Genomic DNA, 20,467 nt, shown 5'->3' with positions numbered 1-20,467 from the left:
GCACACTGCACAGTGCCTTGTAAATATATATTAACATGCCCTAAGGGTTTAGCACTAATTGGACAAGCTTACCAAGTCGGATATTAAACAAATTAACTAGATTTTTAATTAGCAAAGCTCTACCATCTTTAATTATGTCCTTGGGATGAATATTTAAGGGTTGGAAGTTGGTTTAATCCAAAATGCACATAAGTTAGCTCAAAACACCACCTGCCCCAACAAAAATTAATGAGCAAGAAATTCAAAAAAAAAAAAAAGAGAGAGACCCTTAAACATGAGAGATTGATGGCTAAATCCATCCTCATCCATAGATTGTGACAAAAAAATTAATAAATCTCTTGATTGACTCCATTCCTTGACTAGTTTCTGAATTGTCTAAGCAAACTGTGTCTATTACTTATATTAATTGTATTGTTTGGATTAAATGCCTATGAATACAGTCTTCTATCAGTATATGATGAAATATAAACAAAATGTTGTTCTTTTCATTTTTTTTTCTTGTGGTATCGAAGCAAATGAAGAGATTCTAGCGCATTGTTTAACGTTTAATACTAAGTTTATGCTCTTTTTTTTTTGTTTACTTCAACATTTTGTTCGTCAGCGCTTACTTCAGGTTTGGTCATCACCGATTCAGGGAAGAAAGTGAAGGGTTTCATGTAGACGATCGTGTTCTTGTATCAAATTTTGCCATGATTTATCCATTTTTTGGTTGGCAATTTAAATGTAGTATGATGTGGTCGTTATCATGCCAAATTCGTACACTTCTGCTAGGCCCACAATCATTCAAGTGCTTGCTGCTGCTGTTGTTTGGCTCTCAGGATGAGCAATTTCTTCTAGGTGATTTGAGAAGCAGTTGTAATTTTACTGTGTTTTGTATGATTATAATATTTTGAGTGCTTGCTGTTTTTCAGTTTTGCTTGGCATCTGCTGATGTAATATGAAAATTAGACCTCCTTTTATTTGCGATGGATTGTATGTCTATAAAGGTTATAATAGTTTGCCTAAAAAATTTTATTATTTTGTTTTGCCTGACAAGAGACTTCCATAAACTAAACAAAATTATGCAGAATAATTAGAACATATGCTTGACTCCATGTTTTGCTGTTGGCTTTGCAATTCCTTAGAAATGCTAAATTCTTGATGGTTTGGTTAATAACGGAAAATAGTAAGGTAAGCAAAATGATTTCTAGGGGGAGGGAGTGTAAGTGAGAGGTCTCGGGTTCGAGTCCTCCCGCTTACAAAAAAATAAAAAACAAAAAATAAAAAAAGCAAAATGATTTCCAGAAAAATAGTTCTTATATTTTGGATTATCGATTTGTCAGGAAAATATGTAGCAATACAGAAATCAATCTTGAATTCACTTTATTTGTTTTCATTTCTCAAATTTCACAATTTAGTAGAGCATAATTTGACTCCCAATCTTTAACCAAAATTGTCTTCACAATTTCACTGCCATCTTCAACCCACTTGTTTTTGATGCTCATAAACACATTTAAAAGAAAAAAGGGGTTGCCCAATATCTTGTATAAATTGCAGAGTTTAAGACCCTATTTACCTCAAAATTTACTATTAACAATTCTCAACTTCAACATCGCCATTGTCTGTGACCTTGAGTAAGAGTAGCTTTGATCAAGGGTAGAGGAAAGAATTGGACAGAACTTGAGGTCCATATCTCCCAGAAGCAGCTTCTATCACCATTGATATCCAGGAAAACCAAAGATACTAGACTGGCAACTCTGATAGATGAATTTTTTGCCATAACTAGCTCAAGAGCTGCTCTTTGAAGTGACTTTCTCACATTTTTCTGCAAATCAATGACACTGAATAGGTGCAAAGATCCATAGAATTTTACACGAAAGTATTATTCTATGAAATTAACCCCTTTGAGGTATAACATAATTGCAAAAGTTAGCAATAGGCATCAAGAATCACACTTAGCTCTCATATTTTAATGCTTACATAAACAAACCAAAACAAGATTAGCAAAATATTGCTTTGACTTTCCTAAAATACGCTTTTCAATCTACAAAAGTAGAGAAGAAAAAAACCGACCGTCAACTTCTTTAAAACTTCCCATCATAACAAATTAAACTGTTGCGCCATTGTAACATTGTTTGATCAAACTAGAGATTTTCTTACTTTATTTTATTTTTATTGTATTTTTTTATTTTAATGTAAGTAGAAAGTCTTGAACCCAGGATCTCTTATTTGTACTCCCTTCCCTCTTACCATCCAATCCATCCCTCTCCCTTCTTCTAGTACTCTAAAATTATGTTACTAATTATGCGCAATTTAATATAAGAGGTTTTGCAAGTATTTTCAAGAGTTTTTTGCCAAATAGTTGTGATTTGTGTTAAAAAATTTCTATCATCATTTGTTATTCCAATTTTTCTCCTTGCATAATGAAGTATTATATTGCCATCTCATACTCCATGCCATCCATGCTGACATAACTGCTACTTCTAAGTTCCGTACTTATCCACTACTACTATATATATCCAAGTCTTCCCGCTAACTTCAATTAAAAAAATCCCAATACTCTATAATCAATTCTTTTGCTCTAACTAGTTTGTTGTTTTATATCTTTTTCATTATTTACTTTTTCCTAAAATATATGCACACATAGAGTGTGTGTCTCACCCAGTGATTCCAATAATTACACAAACTAGCATGAACTAGATGCATTTTCTACTTGTGAGGCCCGTTTCCAACATTTTCATGGGTTACCATTTTATCTATTTATCTACAGAAATTTTTTTTAAAAAAAGAAGGACAAAATGATTACCTGAGGAGTTTTGACACAGAGCTTAGGGCCCGTGAAGTTGAGTGTTGCACATTAGGATTACGTAGAGCCTTGTTCAGGTTGGGCCAATGACGGATTTCGGCAGCCGAAAATTCATAGGCCTGGAAGTCCAGAATATTTTCCGCATCATTTGTTGGTGGTTCATCTGCAAATCATGTGAAGTCCATTGCTGCCATTCCCTAATGAGCAATGACTTCCAACCCAATTGAGGATATATATATATATTTTTATCCATGTTCAATTGGGAGGTAAAAAGTAATTTTAATAACGTTCACCTATAAAAAGCGCGTTTAAATCACAACATTTTTAAGTGATTAATACAAATATGAGAGTTTGTAAAATCAAAGACATTATGTAATTCTTTAATTTGGAGCACAACCTGATCCTCTTTTTTTTTTTTACGCAACACAATGTGAACTTAATTATTCTCTCACATTAAATACTCATTCTCCATTTCCTCAAAATTGCCACAAAATTTGTACATTATAGATTCAAAAAATTTTATAGAAATAAAATAAACTAACTTAAAAGCGACAAAAATATGTGGTAAATACCTTGTATTTCTATTTGTCACAAGGATAAAGTGAATAAAAAAGGGAAAAATTTTTGAAACCGCTTCTAAGATTCACCTAGTGCCCTCTAAATTCAACAATTATGCTGACCACTCTTGTATTTATTGTTTTGGTAATACAATCTTTGAAAAGACACAAATTTCACATAAAAAATTTTAAATTACCATTTTTTTTTAAAAAAAGTTGTCTTATATTATTCTCTCTGCCACCAAAATTCACGAACGCTACCATTTTTCTACCTCCACAACCACCACCAAGGTTGCCTCTATTGCCACTATCACAGGGCAACAACCAGAGCCCAGAGGGAAAATAAAAGTCATAGAAAATTCTCTAGTACTCTTTTCTTTCCACCACTGTTGAAAGACAAAGATAAAAAACATATAGAGATGCTCAAAAAAATCACATCTCTTTCCATACTATGGTTTTTACATGCACTTCTATATTGATTACCTTCGATAAAATTCATATCCAAATCAAATATTAAAATATGTTTTTCTATTTTGGCAATTGTTTTGAGATATCAAGGAAACTTTTCCAATAAGTTTTTCTAATTTTTTCTTTTCTTTCCCTCTTTTAAGAATAGTTAGTAAATACTCATATTATACCCCATATATTTGCTAATTTTTGTCATCTTTCTTTAAAAAATATTTACATTAATAGTGTACAAGACTTAATTCATTATTCGTCAAACTTTTTTTTTGGTGCCAAATTATTTGATTTGTCATCAATATACAGAACTGGTGAAAATTTGGAAATGGGTAGGACTAAATATGCCTTCAGGGAAACTTTAAAGACGAAAATTGTCCAAACCCCAAAACATTTGTTATTCCCATTTGACAAATTTTCAATTGGTTTGGTGCTTTTCTATCAAACATTTTATATTAATTTAAATTACAAAAAAGAGGGTGGAAGTTCTACGGTAGCGTAAATCAGTAAATCAACCAACTGATAGCGAGTGAACATTTCCATTAATTGAATCTCGAATATGTCTCCAAGGATTTTTTTCCCACAAAACATACGGATTTTCCCACGGCAGTATGGGGACTTTCATTGACGACCTAACTTATTATTCAATACATTAACAAAAATCGTTCAAGACAGTTAACCTGACAACGATCCCTATCTCAAGTTGTCGATGGACTGGTTCATACTGATAAGTCTGATGAAAAACAAAATATATACATCGCTCGAGAGCAGGAGCCGGGATCCTCTATCCAATATTTTGTGTCCAGGTGTAGGCGGTCAATTTTCCATGAAGACTTTTAGGTAGTCATCTTTATCAGCAATTTCTACTAACATTTAAATGAACCACCCATCTGGGATTCTGGGGTAGCTTTATCAAATATCCGGGGCCAAATAACATCCAATTGGGCATCTTCTTGGTACTTATTCATCTGTACTACAGCTGTCCTTATTCAGTTCTATTCAAGTCTCCAGCCAATTCCCATTTGGCAGTAGTAATCAACCTTATAATTATTTAGATCTTTACTGGCATATTGTACATGAAAAAATGTTAAATTTTATTAGCAAAGTCATAAATTTTGTTTGAAAAAGTAGCAAGTTTTGTCAAAAAAAAAAAGGGAAGTTTTGTTCGAAAAATAGAAAGGCTTTTGTTAATGATATACGAAATTTTACTAAAAAAGTGGTAAGATTTGTTAATGAAGTCATAAGTTTTTCTTGAGAAATCATATGTTTTATATAAAAAAAATGTTAAGTTTTGGGAAAAAATGGTAATTTTTGCTGAAAAATCTAATAAGATTTAATATTTAAATAGCAAGTTACAATAACTAATAAAAGTTATTTGTTTTGTGCAAATTTACTATCACAATTTGATTGCCATTCTCACGACAATCTCAAGATTGTCATTCCATGCCAAATTTCTCCTCTGCCGCTGGTTTTATTTAGCCTCCTCATAGCTATAATTTTTAGAGACAATTAATTGGAACAACACAAAATGGAATTCTAAATTACTCAGGAATGTATTGTTAGATTGTCTATGAGAGATACCTTTTTTTTTCCCCAACTTAGCAAACCAAAATTTTCATCTATGTCATTCTAAGCATAACAGGATATTTATTCTTATTTAGAAAGTACACGTGCTCCAAACTTGTCTGAATTATGATCAACTAAGATTAGCTATTTTGATTTTATGAAATCAAAGTATAATGAATAAATAATAACATTACAATTAAAAAAAAAGCAAATTTCATGGAATTAAAAGATGATAAACCAAAATTGATGGAATGACATTGCCCGAGCTATGGTTTGATTGAGTAAGGTGTCCTCATGGCTTCTACTTTTTAATCCTCCTAACAATTATTGCTACATTTTAATTGTCATCGAGGATTTTTCTTAGTGATTTTGTGAAATGTAAGGGATGAAAAAATTCATTTTATTAAATGTGAAGGACTATCAATCAGATTATGTGAAATATGATTTGACAATTTTTTCCCTCAAACATGATCACATGCAGGGCACGTGGTGAATTCCGGAAAAAATTAGTTGGAAACCTAGATAGGGACAAAATTTAACTGATATGAATTTATAAAAGACGTAAAATCAATTTTTTAGAATGCGAGACGGAAAAAAATCATTTTACAAAAATGTGAGTAACGCTTTCAACGATTTTCCCTATCAATTATATTAATTGCATTGTCCGGATTCGTTGTACCCAAATGCCTATGAGTACAGGCTTCTACCAGTATACGATGAATATATAAAAAGAAAAATAATGTTGTTCTTTTCATTTTTTCCTAGCACATTGTAATGTTTCCTATATATATAAAAAGGAGTTTGTAAGTGATTGTTGAAAAATTTTCATCTATTATCTTTAGAGATAATTTAGGTAGGAAAAAAATCAAATACAAGTGATTAAGCCAAACGTGCAACATTATAATGTATAGTTGAGTTGGGTTTGACTATTGTGTCCTCCCATTTACAATTGGCTTATATTCCACATGATTATCAAGCATTTAAGTGGTGTTTCAACCACTTACAAATGTAATTGCAATACTCTCCATCTTCTTTTATAATTGTTGGATAACTTTTATAACTACAATAATAGAGGGTCGTAATGCTAAAGATAATTGGTTCAGGAAACACTTAATAATGAACATGATTGATTTTGGTTCATATTTTCAATTCATTACAAGTATAATTGTAGTGCTCTTCAACTTGATAATAATTGAGGCTTTTAATACTGAAGAATGTTGCTTCAAGTGCATGTGCTCAAATTTTTTTTGTGGGTGTTTAGACAGGTATGCTCATTTACTTTCTCTTTTTCTGGAGTTTTGGATGTTTAGCTAATATAATAAAAATTGTGAGTTTTCTACTGCAATATTTTCTCAATAGCTATTGTGTGAATATGGAAATTTCATTATGGAATACTTGATACATACATATGAATATCCATAGGAAACTTTTTACATCTTCTAACTATATTTCCAAAATCCGATGTTTGTGGCTGCAGGTGGTTAAACTGCGACTAAAGATTATCTATTGACTACAATTTCATGACCAAGGTAGGATCTAAATTTAACCTTATAATTTAAGCATGCTAATTGTTGATTGGATATGGCCATGATTGTGTTATAATGGCATAGGGACAAGGATAATGATATTATTGTTATTGTTATTGTGGTATGGTGTGATTATCTACTACATGTATGTATGGACTGAACAGGGAGATCTACACAATCATCAGCAGTTGGTAAATGCAATCAAACAAGTTGACATAGTGATCTCTGCAGTCGGGGGAGATCTGGTAGCTCATCAAGTTAAGATTATTGCAGCAATTAAAGAAGCTGGAAACATCAAAGTAAGCACAATACAGGGTTACAAATTCTTTCTTGATTTTTCTTTTTTGCGTTTATCCCTTTGTGAGTTGTGACTTCCATATTAAAGAAGGAGCAGTATTTGGTTTCAGAGATTTTTACCTTCTGAATTTGGGGTTGAATTATGATCAACTAAGATTAGCTATTTTGATTTTATGAAATCAAAGTATAATGAATAAATAATAACATTACAAGTAAAAAAAAAAAGCAAATTTCACGGAATTAAAAGATGATAAACCAAAATTGATGGAATGACATTGCACGAACTATTGTTTGATTGAGTAAGGTGTCCTCATGGCTTATACTTTTTAATCCTCCTAACAATTATTGCTACATTTTAATTGTCATCGAGGATTTTGCTTAGTGATTTTGTGAAATGTAAGGTACGAAAAAATTCATTTTGTAAAGTGTGAGAGGCTATCAATTAGATTATGTGAAATATGATTTGACAAATTTTCCCCTCAAAAATAATGTTGTTCTTTTCATTTTTTTTTTCTAGCACATTGTTTAACGTTTAGTGCTAAGTTTATGCTCTTTTTGTTCGCTTCAACATTTTGTTTAACATCAGCGCTTACTTCAGGTTTGGTCATCACTGATTCAGGGGCGAAATCCTACCGCTAAATCTCCCATATGAGTAGTTTCACAAGCACATTCAATTGACTTTGGCCACCTTTCTCTTTCGCAATTGCCAAGCACCCCTACACATTGCGCATCTTGGCCAATAAGAATCCGTTAGTGCTATGATTTTTTAGGAAACCTCGTGATAATGTTCAACTGTCTAACTTCCGTTGATTGGTTCTTGGAGCATTTTCGAAATTTCAGAAGCCAATAGAGCATCAAAAGGAAACTGCAGCGACAGCGTTGCTTGCCAGTTTCAATACTTTTTCCTCTATAAATTAACCGTGCACGAAAAAAAAAAAAAAAAAAAAAAATTAACCGTGCACGAAGCTGCAGCCTATAGGCACATTTCTGCATCTGTTCAGCTCATCGATTTACGGTTTCCATACAGTACTTTACTATCCTAGAGTTGGAAATGGATGTGAAAAGCAAGATTTTGATCATTGGGGGCACTGGAAATATCGGGAAATATTTAGTGGAAGCAAGTGCAAAGGCAGGGCACCCAACGTTTGCACTGGTCCGAGAAAGCACAATTTCAGATCCTAAGAGGGCAGCCATCATCGAGAGTTTCAAGAGTTTGGGAGTCATATTTCTTCATGTGTGCTGTTATTTCTTTCTTCGTTGTCTAAATAGTGTTTCAATTTTTTTTCAAGAAATTATAGAAACTGACATGTACGTATGGACTGAACAGGGAGATCTACACAATCATCAGCAGTTGGTAAATGCAATCAAACAAGTTGACATAGTGATCTCTGCAGTCGGGGGAGATTTGGTAGCTCATCAAGTTAAGATTATTGAAGCAATTAAAGAAGCTGGAAACATCAAAGTAAGCACAATACAGTGTTACAAATTCTTTCTTGATTTTTATTTTTTGCGTTTGTCCCTTTGTGAGTTGTGACTTCCATATTCCTAAAGAAGGAGCTGTATTTGGTTTCAGAGATTTTTACCTTCTGAATTTGGGGTTGATGTGGATCGTGCGAACGCTGTTGAGCCTGCTGCTAGCTTAAACAGGACCAAGGTTGAGATCCGCAGAGCTATTGAGGCAGAAGGGATACCTTACACTTATTTAGTATCTAACGGATTTGCTGGTTACTTGAATTATATCCTCAACAACTTTGGAGACTCTTTCTCTGCAAGTCCTCCCAGAGACAAAATTGTCATTCTTGGCGATGGAAATCCAAAAGGTATCCGAAAGGGGCTTGTCTGCTGCATATCTTGATTGGTTTAGTATCATCTTTTAGAGTTCTCAATTTTTTCTTCAATTTCATGTTTCGTTGCAGTTGTTTTCACCAAGGAAGAAGACATTGCTGCATACACCATCAAAGCAGCAGATGACCCAAGGACTCTGAACAAGAGTGTGTACATTACACCCCCTGCCAACACCTTGTCCTACAACGAAATAGTATCATTGTGGGAAAAGAAAATTGGCAAGACCCTCGAAAAGATCTACGTTCCAGGGGACGAAGTTCTTAAGAAAATTCAAGGTCATCTAACAATAAGAAAAAAGTGCACAAGTTGCTAATTTTTAATACAATAGCATCTACTATTCCACGTTCTAATCAAATTGCTTTCTTTTCTTGTATCTTTCGCAGAGGCTTCAATGCCATTAAAATTGCTCCTGTCTTTGGCATACACATTTTTCGTGAAGGGAGAAATTGCCAACTTTGAGATCAAGGCTTCTTTTGGCATGGAGGCAACGGAGCTCTATCCTGATGTTAAATACACCACACTTGATGAGTACCTCATCCAGTTTGTATCAAATTAGCTTAGATGCTTTCAGATTAGCTCTACCAGATTTTTGCAGCAGTTTCTTGTGTACTACTAGATTTTGTTCTTCTTCCAGATGAGGATTGTCATGAATGTGATCGAAATAAAATCTGTCCTTGATTTGTATCCTGTCTTTGCGTCAATAGCGTCAATATAGAAATGAGCATGCTCCTCTACCTCGAGTTGAAGACTATTGTCTAATACAATGTTGGGAACAAAACAAGATTCCTTCTTCATCTCCTTCCTATAAGAAGAATCATCTTCCTTCTTCCCCTCCCAAAGAGGGGTAGCAGAATGCTCCTCCTCCTCAAGTGGTGAAGTGGTGAACACGCTCAACCTAGCACAATGTGGTGATTTTTGCCCCACAGTTGCGAGCCAAAGGGTAGCAAACTTATTTGGGCCAATTTGCTGTAGGGGCATTGGACTATGACCATGATATTGAGGAGGAAAATAATGGAAGCCTCCGAAACCATAAATTAGGGATCCACAGGAACCAAAAGTTACCTCTAAGCCTAAAGCTGGCATTTAATTCTCGATTTTCCGAGCGCGGAGTTTACCACCACCACCACCACCAGCAGTCTGTGATAAGTTGCCTACATACCAAACCAACTCAAATTCTCTGCCAAACCGACTACATACCAAAATTGGTACATAGTTTAAGTTCTTCGTTTTTTTGGTCAAATTCATGTTTTAATCCTCTGTGAATAGAGGAAGCACAATCATATTTTGTTTGCTTTTCAAGTTAATTAATGAACAATATGTCCTCTATTCTTAGAGTGCATTTTTTATACTTTTTTTTCTAAACATGATTTCAGTAATTTTGATACTCATAGATAACTAAATAATCAAGCCCTAGCTAGCTGAATGTACTGTGTGGTCAAAGATATTTTGCTCCACTATCTACCTTAATGGGGAAGCTAAGACACCATGATATCTACATGTTTTTATTGTAAGTACCGAATTACAATATCTTTCTTATTCTTTCATCTCTTTTGTGATAAAGAAAAGAATTGTTTGTTGTTCTTCTCCAGTTCTCACACCGTACAACAATATAGGGCTGTTGAAAGAAACAATAGGCAGTAAAACAACACGAGTTCTTAAAACTTGTATGACTTTTTTAGAGTACATTCTGTTCATGCACTCACAATTAATTTTCTAATGAAATGAAGCTATCTGTTAGTTTTTTAGAGGGAAATCCCATTTCATCTCTTCTCTGCCTTCTAATATTTTGGATTGCACAATTTTTCTCCAGCAATTCTTTGTAACTTGCAATCCACCAAATCTTGCCTTGAACTCTACTCTTGTATTAAGAAGCCAAAACTTTCACAGATACACACCTCTCACATAAACTATTTGTAGCAAACTGGGTGGGTACACAGAAAATTTTTGCTAAAGGTTTTTTTTTTTTTTTAAGAAGAGGGGGGGGGGGTTGAGAGTTTATGCGTATGGGCAGTAATAGAGCCTTACACAAACTCAAACTAGGCTAAATAAGTATGTCACAGGGATGGAGCTATCATAAGGTATTTTCTTTACCCTTGCCCTTCTATTAACTTCTCATTCCCTTTCTTTATAGTAACATATTTTTTTTTAACTAAACTTGTTCATATTATTTCATGCATACAAGTCATATTACCTATTCTTGCAGACAAATTCCCACCCTCTTCATTTTCTTTGTAGATTTACAGGTACTTATATATATATATATTTGAGGGATTTGCAGGTACGTAGTTATACATTATAATTTGCATTATTTGTAGAAGCATGTGTATAAACTAAAATACCAGACTTAAACTATTATCAGGTTCTCCAAAGTCATCGGCCGCATCTTTCCTCTCCATACTGCTGCCAAGTTCCTCGTCCGTACTTACTGATATTCTCATCCCTTTAGCTGACATATTCGCATCCAAACTTTCAAAACCTACAGCATTTAGACCACTCAAAGATCTGAAATACTGCAAAGAGTATTTAACCATATAACTGGTCAACATCTCACAAAACATAAATGTGACTTAACTTGAATTAACATCTCACATGTAAGAAAATGTACTGCAGTTAGGTAACAAGACACTAAGCTGATTACTACACTTTACACCCTCTAGATGCAAGCAGGCTTTCCCACTGAGATACTTCATATATATGAATTGGATGAACCGATCAGATCAACTAAACCCCAAAAAAAAGTATGATGGTGAAAAATATCATTCATGCTGATTCTGCACAAGTTCAGTTGCATAAGTATATAAAAGCCAAAGGCAATTGAAGAAGTATATAAAAGCCAAAGGCAATTGTCTTCAATAACTGGATTTCATTTAACTGCAATTTCTCTGCTAACAATCACATCAAACAATTATGTCAGAATTGCTCCCAAACTCGAGTATTCTGCCACTAGACCATCTATTGTACAATCAATTTCTGATTTATCATTGTGCTAATTGTCACTCTTTTAAACAAGATTTCATAAATTAATACAGCTATTAAGATGGAACCTAATTAGAAAAAAATTTCTAATGCAAGATGCATTCTTCTAAAATCAAAAGTGCTAAAAGTCAATCAGATTTTGTACAAATTAATGGAAAAACAAACCGTCAAGAATGACGATAGATCACCATCGTTTTTGATACTAAAACTAATGATTCACTGCACTCGTAGCATGAGCCTCTTCCAGTTGTTATCTACCACTTCTGTATATATCTCATTTTTCAGTCATTTAAAGATTTAATTTTAATAACTTTTCCAGTGATATATTGTCCCTTTTCAATGCCAACATTTTTTTTAATTGTAGTTGACACTCAGAATTTTTTTTTTAAAAAAAACAAACAGCATATGAATTTATGAGGAAATAGAACATGATGCTTCATCAGTTTGATTGAGCATTTATTTGGGACCGAGAGTGATAAGAGTTTATTTTACGTATTTTTTGTGTGTTTTATTAGTTAATTTTGGTTTGATTATTTAGTTTAATAACTAAAATAACTAAGGTTTTGGTAAAAAAACTACATTTTATGTTAAAATGGCTAAACATTGCATTTTATGGATTTTTATGGTAAAAACTTCATATTTTGTAGGTTTAATGATTCAATCATCAAATGAAGTGCATTGAGAAGATATTTGGATGATTGAAGATGGATTAAAGTGGTGAAAATAAAATATGAAGTGTAAAAAGAAAAAATGCAATTTGAATCAAGAAAAGTCAGGTTTTGACAACTCTGACACGTTTTGGTATTTTGACTATATCTAGAGCTACACAGATCGGATCAAGGTGATCTTGGTACCATTTTGAAGCTAAGAGATATATCTACATTTGGTATGAAGACATCAAAGTCCAGTTCAGCCGTTTTCATAGTCCAAAAGTTGAAATACCGAAATTCAACTCAGCTGTCCAAAGTGGAAAACAGAGCTCTGACCAGTGTTTAGTATTTCGATCATATCTCAGGCTACAAAGCTCAGATTTGGATGATTCTTGAAGCATTGGAAAGCTAACTCAAAGGGCTACAACTTTGGTGTTTTACAAAAAATCCAGTTCAGCCTTTATGATAGAGAAAATCGCAGCTGAAGTAAGGACAAAGTGAATACGCGAGTACACAAAACGTGACTTGTAACCGCGTTTTGTGTAGGCGCGTTTTCCGGCCGCAATTCTGCAATTTTGCTCAGTCAATTCTCTTGTGTTCTGACTACTTTCCAGCTACAATCTGCAAGAGAATTCGGTGCACATGCTTTAGAAGACAAAAGGGCAAGAAAGTTGGCATATTTTCAAGTCAAAAACAATGGCTATTGACTATCTTAACAATTTCAGATTTGGAAATCAAATGCAGCAAGTTTGGACCAATGGAAAAGGAGCTTTTGGAGCAGTTTATATAGGGAGCAACCAGGACATGCAGAGCATACGGGAGAAGCTTGAAGAGGCAGAAATGTAGTTCTTCCATTTCCTTAGTGTAGGATAGTGTAGTAAGTGTAGTTCATCCATTCTTGTATACTATCTAGATTAGGATGAAAATGGAGATGAAGAAAGAGAAGTTAAAGCTCAAGTGACATGGGTTATCTCTTCTCCAACTCTTTATCTTTTGTATTGGATTCTTAAATATAGTTAATATACAAGTTCTGGAATTTATGTTATTTATGTGTCTTTAAAGTTTATACCTTGGGTTTGGTTGAACTTTCTATGATTGTTAGTGTTTATTATTTGGTTATTTGATTGCTATGATTTGAGCAAGTTATTTAGTATTTTAGCTCTTAAAATCATGATTAATCTGGTACCATTAATTGTGATTATCTAAGGTGTTATTTCTACAATGAAAATTGAGATTTAACATTAGTTCAAGAAGTGCTAAACATAGGGAGTACACTCACGAAAGTAGAGGTGCACCTATGTGGTTTTTAGTGATTCATTTCATGTAATTTCACTGAAGAAATGAACTTGTAGCTAATTTCATAACCATGAGAATAGGTATGGATTAGTTATAAGTATAATTGATTCACTACGAAAGTAGGATTCAAATGCATAAGGAAATTACACCATAATTAGCCTAGATGTAGTACTCAATGATCCAAATATAACACTTGCATGAGTAGTTAGGGATACCACAACCTAAGGAGCTTTTATTTGTTAATTTCTTGTATAAGTGCAGTAGGTTAAATTTCTTATCATTCATTGATAGTCTAAATAATAGAGAAGCTTTAGTAATACCGGTAATTGTTCACTCTTCCTTATGGGATCGACCCGATATATACCCTAAACTACTAGTTGATCTGTATACTTGCAGTGAACGGGTGTAATTCGGTATTTTTTAGCTTGCATGTATGTAAAATACCCGTCAGAGAGCATCCATTGACTGAGTCGTCCGATTGACGATCAATATGCTTGTACAGGGAAATCCACTTGCAAAAATTAATGGGAAACTTTTGACCATGGACCATGGAGACTATTTCATTGTCCCTTGCATTATTGGAAGATACAGCATCACAACCATTCCTTTTTACATTGACCATTTGCCACTGTGAACTCTTGGCCTGTCGGCTTAGGATAAGAATCCAAGACCTTCAATGGTTGGTTAAAAAAAATCCGTGAATTATTTATTTCTCTTGTTATATTAGGAATTGGTTAGTACAAAGATTATTCTTATTGGTTAGTACATAATTGATCAATGACCAATATTGAAAAAATATACAAAGAAAACAAAAAACTGCATTTTTCATTAATTGTAGCTTGCGAGCTTTCGACAATAATTGTACTATCAAAGTGCCAAGTAAAACTCATCGTCTATACGACCAAAAAAAAATGCATATGTTCCCAAATTCATATCATTCTTGAATAGCTACTCTGTCAAATTCATAAAATTCTAGAATTTGATTGCTCATATAAACCACATCCTGTGTACTACAAAAGAAAGAAAAGAAAAAAAGAAAAACAGCATATTTTCTGAATTTTGGAACAACTCTCAAAATTTCCTTGATAAGAAAACCGACTCTTGAGAAATTTGATTGAGCATCATGGCAGAGTGTCGTAGGTATTTTGATTGAACAGCTCTCAACCTTGCTTTCCCAAGAGATCACACTTTTGGGGGGGCTTAAATCAGATGTTCAATTCATCAAAGATGAACTCGAGAGCATGAAGGCTTTCCTCAGAGAAGCTGAAGCAAAGGAAGACAATGATTCTCAACTCCAAGCATGGCTAAAGCAGGTTCGAGAAGTTGCTTATGATACAGAGGATGTTCTTGATGATTTTACCTTCCGCTTTGCTCGTCGCTACAAGGATGGATTCCGTGGCAAGGTTGGAAAGATCTATAACTCAATAAAGAATCTGAAAGGTCGCCATCAAATTTCTTTGGAGATAAAAGAGATCAAGGCCAGATTTGGAGAGATTTCAGAAAGGCATCGGAGGTACCTGTCCCAATATGGTACTCAAGAGAGAGGCTTCAGCTCTTCCCGACAGGCGAATGCAGATTTTGACACTCGTGCTCAATCACTCTTCATTGAAGAAGCTCAACTTGTTGGGATTGATAAGCCAAAAGCAGAGCTCATCTCAAAAATCCTTGATGACCATTCCCAATTGAAAGTAGTTTCGGTTAAGGGAATGGGGGGACTCGGCAAGACTACCCTGGTGAAAAAAGTCTACGATGACGCTGCAGTGAAGAAACAATTTCAGAGCCATGCCTGGATAACTGTTTCTCAAACTTTTCAATTCAGTGACATCATCAAGAACCTGATCCAACAGTTGTACAATGAAATCAGACGGCCGGTCCCTCGCCGAGTGGAATCCATGGATGATATTATGCTGAGTGAATTTGTCAGAGACTTCCTCCGAGAAAGAAGGTACATCCTTGTCCTTGATGATGTGTGGAGTATAGATGCCTGGGAAGCTATCAAATGTGTATTGCCTGACTGCACTACTGCTAGTCGTGTTGTATTGACAACACGAATAGCCGATGTAGCTTCTGCGTCCTGTTTAGGATCACTTGACTTCGTCTATAAGATGGAGCCTCTTTCTGATAAAGAGTCTTGGACTCTGTTTTGCAATAGAACATTTCAGAGCAATAACTGTCCTCCAAATCTAGAAGAAGTTGCTAAAAAAATACTGAAAAAATGTGAGGGCCTACCGCTTGCAATTGTTGCAATAGGTGGTGTTTTGGCTCTGAAGGACAACGAAAAGACACATGAATGGGAGATGATTCTTCATGGTTTTGGTGGCGAGGCAGATGGCAGTGGTAAGCTTGACAGAATCAAAAGGGTACTCTTACTTAGCTACAATGATTTGCCTCACTATCTTAAAAGCTGCCTATTGTATCTAAGCATCTACCCTGAAGATTATCCAATTGATGTGGTATCTATACTTCTGAAGTGGATTGCACTAGAATTTGTAGAAGAGAGAGAAAGAATAACATCCACCGATATTGCTATGAGTTATATGAAAGAACTCATCAACAGAAGCTTAATCCAAGTTAAATCCACATTGAACGATGGCAGATTGAATAAATGTGGTCTCCACGATTTTCTGCGTGAAATCCTAGTTTCAAAATCCAAAGAGCAGGACTTCACGACTGTAGCCACCAGGTATTACACAAGATGGCCTGAAAAAGTTCGACACCTAGCAATCCACAACTTCACTGATAATCCACAAGAATTTAGTAGCTTGAAGTGTCTTCGATCTGTGGTAATATTTGGGTATAAAGATCCTCTCACAATGGTTCGAAGTCTCGGCCGAGACCGAGACGACTCGGCCGAGTCGTCACCGTCTCGACCCCTACCGATACGATATCGTGACGAAACGATACCGAAATACTTGACTCGCCGAGAAATCGGTCGAGTCATCACCGTGACGGATTGACTCAGCGAGTCACACCGAGTCACTCCGAATTATCCCGAGTCAAGACGAGAAATCAGCCGAGTCACACCGTGACGGATTGACTTGGCCGTTTCTTTTACTATTTTTTAATTATTTTTATTTAGCATACTTTTTTATATTATTAACAATTTTTAGAATATTAAATACTTTAAAATTTGCGTCTCACCGAGACCGCGACCGATATGCCGAGACCGATGTGGAACGTTCCGGGCCGCGACCACAACCGCGACCGTGACTTTGAACCATGCTCACAACTACATTTTTATCCAAGTTCTTAAGTGGTGATCCCAAGTTGCTGAAGGCGTTGGATTTGGATGGAGCTAAATTGGACAACATCCCAAAGCAAGTCTTCAAACTATTTCATCTCAGGTATCTTAGTTTTGCAAGAACTGGAGTTAAAATTATTCCAAAATCTATTGGGAAGCTTCAAAACCTTGAAGCTATAAATCTGAGACGGACCAATGTAACAAAGTTGCCTGTGGAAGTTCTAAAGCTAAGAAAACTCCGTTTTCTTAGGTTTGGCGGATGGGGAGATTATTCAAATGACTATGCAGTTTGGGGCTGTAAATGTCCACTTGGAATTGGAAAGCTTATTTGTTTGGAGGAGCTGTATGGTATAGAAGCAGATAGTGATAAAATAGTAAGAGAGATTGGAAGCCTAACGCAATTGCGGCGATTAGACATCACAGGGCTCAGAAGAGAAGATGGAAAGGAGTTGCTCTCCTCCCTCTTGAGGCTGACCAACCTTCGAGATTTGATCATCTCCTGTATTGAAGAAGATGAGACCCTTGATCTCCAACATTCCGTCTCTCCAAAACTTGAATTCCTCACATCTCTGTTATTGAATGGGCGTTTAGAGAGAGTGCCGCAATGGGTGACATCACTTCAATCCTTGAGAACCTTACGGTTGTTCAACAGTAGGTTGAGAGAAGATGAGAATGTAATAGGCTCCCTCGAACATTTGCCCAATCTGGTATCACTTAGTCTCTATGGTGCTTATGAAGGGGAGACATTATGTTTCAAGGTTGGAGGATTTCAAAAACTCCAGTGCTTAGAGCTTGCACAATTGAAAAGACTGAAATGGGTGAGAGTGGAAGAGGAATCAGTGCCTAGTCTCAGAAGTCTACAATTAGTTGGTTGTAAACTGATGCAGGAGTTGCCTGCAGGCACCCAAAACTTGACCGGACTTCAATTTCTTGGGTTCCTTGATATGTCTGATGAGCTGATGCACAAAGTACAGAATTTGGATAAACAAAGTGAAGATTATCAGACAATTTCTCATATCCCTCAAGTTTTCACTGGTCACTGGATTAACGGTCGGTGGGAACCCAAGTTCCTCTAAGAGAAGAGAAGCTGAAAGACAACTCTTGCCGTTCTCAATGCTAACTGGTATCCAGTTAACTCATCTCTTCAAAGTACGACGTCGCTTTTCCTTGTGTTTCGTTGAGTTCTCGTTTGCTTTTCCCCTTCTACTGCTTGTCATATTTGTATCAAATCATATCGTGAAATATCAATTCCTCAAAAACGTGTATGTGTACATATATAGATTTAGATATTTACCAAAAAAAAAAAAATAGATTTAGATTTTCTTTTCAAAGTTACTTCCATCAAACATAGAGCAGGTATTTATTCCAAGTCCTATATAATGCGCTGTTGGAACAGTTTACTTATAATAGTTAGGGACGAGCCAGAGAAGAGTTTTTAGAGTTTTTTCCATTGAATTTAATGCAGGTTTTGGATCTAGTCATTTTATCGGCTTCGGCTGTTAATTTTCTTCATTTTCATTTTAGAAATTTTCCTCTCCAAGATTTGAAACCCAAACTTTTTTGCCAGAAAGAAACAATTAGTCACTACTACTAGTAAGGTGTTCTTGTCCTAAATGTGGGATGGTCTCTCAAGTTTTGATAAGTCAAAAAGAGAGTAGTAAATAAATAATAAATTGAAACACTACATTCATCTCGTACATCAAACGATTTAAGCACAAAAAATTAAACCTCTATTTTTAAGTTCAATATATGATTGGGATTGATACACATACATCTCGCATATCTTATAAATTACTTCTTTGTTTTTGGGTCAATCCACTTTTTGTTTCTTCTTTCTTTTGCAAGTGTGGTCCAAGAAGGGGGAGTCAAGTAGTACTAATTCTTGTACTACTTTTCTTTTGTACTATATTAGCCAATAATGAAAATCATGTAACTGAGTTTAAAGATCATGAAAAATCATATAATTGAGTAACTTTAACCATTAAATTTGGGTTAAAGAACTGGGGTGAGTAAAGGGAGGCTTGCAGGGATAGGATAGGCTTAGCCTCTTTATATTGGCCAAAGATAACCAATAGAAGTCTTATAACTCATACGGTAATACAAATGATCTACAAGTAGTGATATAGATTATCTACGATGATCTACAAGTAGTGACATAGATGACCTACGAGTACCAAGCAAATATTTAAATATTGATCTGTCTAACGGATGCTCATAGTGTACTCGTTAAGATATGATAAGATATTAATATAAGGGGTAATATGTAAGATTAAATAGAAAAATTATATAAATATAAAAGAGAATAATAATTGTTAGTATATATATATATATATATATGGTAGGTTAGGTGGATGCTACGTGACGTTCGAAAAACCCTAATGTAGGACTTGGAATGAACGAAATAGAGCAGGTCTTTATTAAGAAGGCAGTCTTCATTAAGTTAATACTGAAGTGTACGAAGCATAAAAGATGAAGTTAATGAAATTAGTGAAGCTTCGATAACACCTTTTCAAAGTCCAAACTTGAAGGTTCAGTTGCATTTTTTTTCCTTCTAAATTCTCGGTTTGTATGCATATTTTTCTCAAATGCTTGACTATAGAATACATATGATTCTATTCTTCAGCTAGTTTCTCAATTGTGGATTTGCAAATGAAATAATTTTTCAAAAAAAAATAAGGGATATGTCAATAGAAAAACATGCAAAATAATCATAAAACTGTTTAAACTTATTTACAACTTATTGCTTTCTAATGAAGTGAAATTACAGTCACCTTACTCAAAGGAAATTATAACACTTTTCTCTATCACACAAAAAGTTGCAATCAAGAAACATATTTAAAAAATAATAATAAGACCACCGACTTGAAAAGAGAAATATAGAAAACAAAACAAAACCCAAAGCGAAAAAAGAAGGAAGAAAGTGAAGGGTTTCATGTAGACGATCATGTTCTTGTATCAAATTTTGCCATGATTTATCCATTTTTCGTTGGCAATTTAAATGTGCCAAATTCGTACACTTCAAGATTGTAAGAATTTGATTGTCATTCTCATGACAATCTCAAGATTGTCATTCCATGCCAAATTTCTCCTCTGCCGCTGGTTTTATTTAGCCTCATAGATATAATTTTTAGAGACAATTAATTGGAACAACACAAAATGGAATTCTAAATTACCCAAGAATGTATTGTTGGATTGTCTGTGAGAGATACCTTTTTTTTCCCAACTTAGTAAACCAAAATTTCATCTATGTCATGCAAAGCATAAATGGA

At 34.6% G+C, this 20,467-nt stretch overlaps 2 protein-coding genes across 2 annotated transcripts; both read left to right on the top strand.

Moving 5' to 3' along the window:
* Nucleotides 1-8,115: 8,115 nt before the first annotated feature.
* LOC113715385 (phenylcoumaran benzylic ether reductase POP1-like) lies at nucleotides 8,116-9,722 on the top strand. The gene is made up of 5 exons (XM_027239568.2): nucleotides 8,116-8,424; nucleotides 8,518-8,652; nucleotides 8,764-9,010; nucleotides 9,107-9,310; nucleotides 9,419-9,722. Exons 1-5 carry the CDS (start codon nucleotides 8,242-8,244, stop codon nucleotides 9,589-9,591), a joined length of 942 nt encoding a protein of 313 aa, XP_027095369.2. The 5' UTR covers nucleotides 8,116-8,241; the 3' UTR covers nucleotides 9,592-9,722.
* Nucleotides 9,723-14,839: 5,117 nt separating this feature from the next.
* Nucleotides 14,840-17,169, top strand: LOC113718843 (disease resistance protein RPM1-like). The gene has a single exon (XM_072071680.1). It carries the CDS (start codon nucleotides 15,199-15,201, stop codon nucleotides 16,912-16,914), a length of 1,716 nt encoding a protein of 571 aa, XP_071927781.1. The 5' UTR covers nucleotides 14,840-15,198; the 3' UTR covers nucleotides 16,915-17,169.
* Nucleotides 17,170-20,467: the final 3,298 nt, after the last annotated feature.

This window comes from Coffea arabica, chromosome 11e (assembly GCF_036785885.1).
Source record: "Coffea arabica cultivar ET-39 chromosome 11e, Coffea Arabica ET-39 HiFi, whole genome shotgun sequence".
In the NCBI taxonomy this organism is placed as follows: domain Eukaryota; kingdom Viridiplantae; phylum Streptophyta; class Magnoliopsida; order Gentianales; family Rubiaceae; genus Coffea; species Coffea arabica.
Note: the sequence above shows the minus strand (reverse complement) of the source record. Positions and strands in the feature narration are given on the sequence as shown.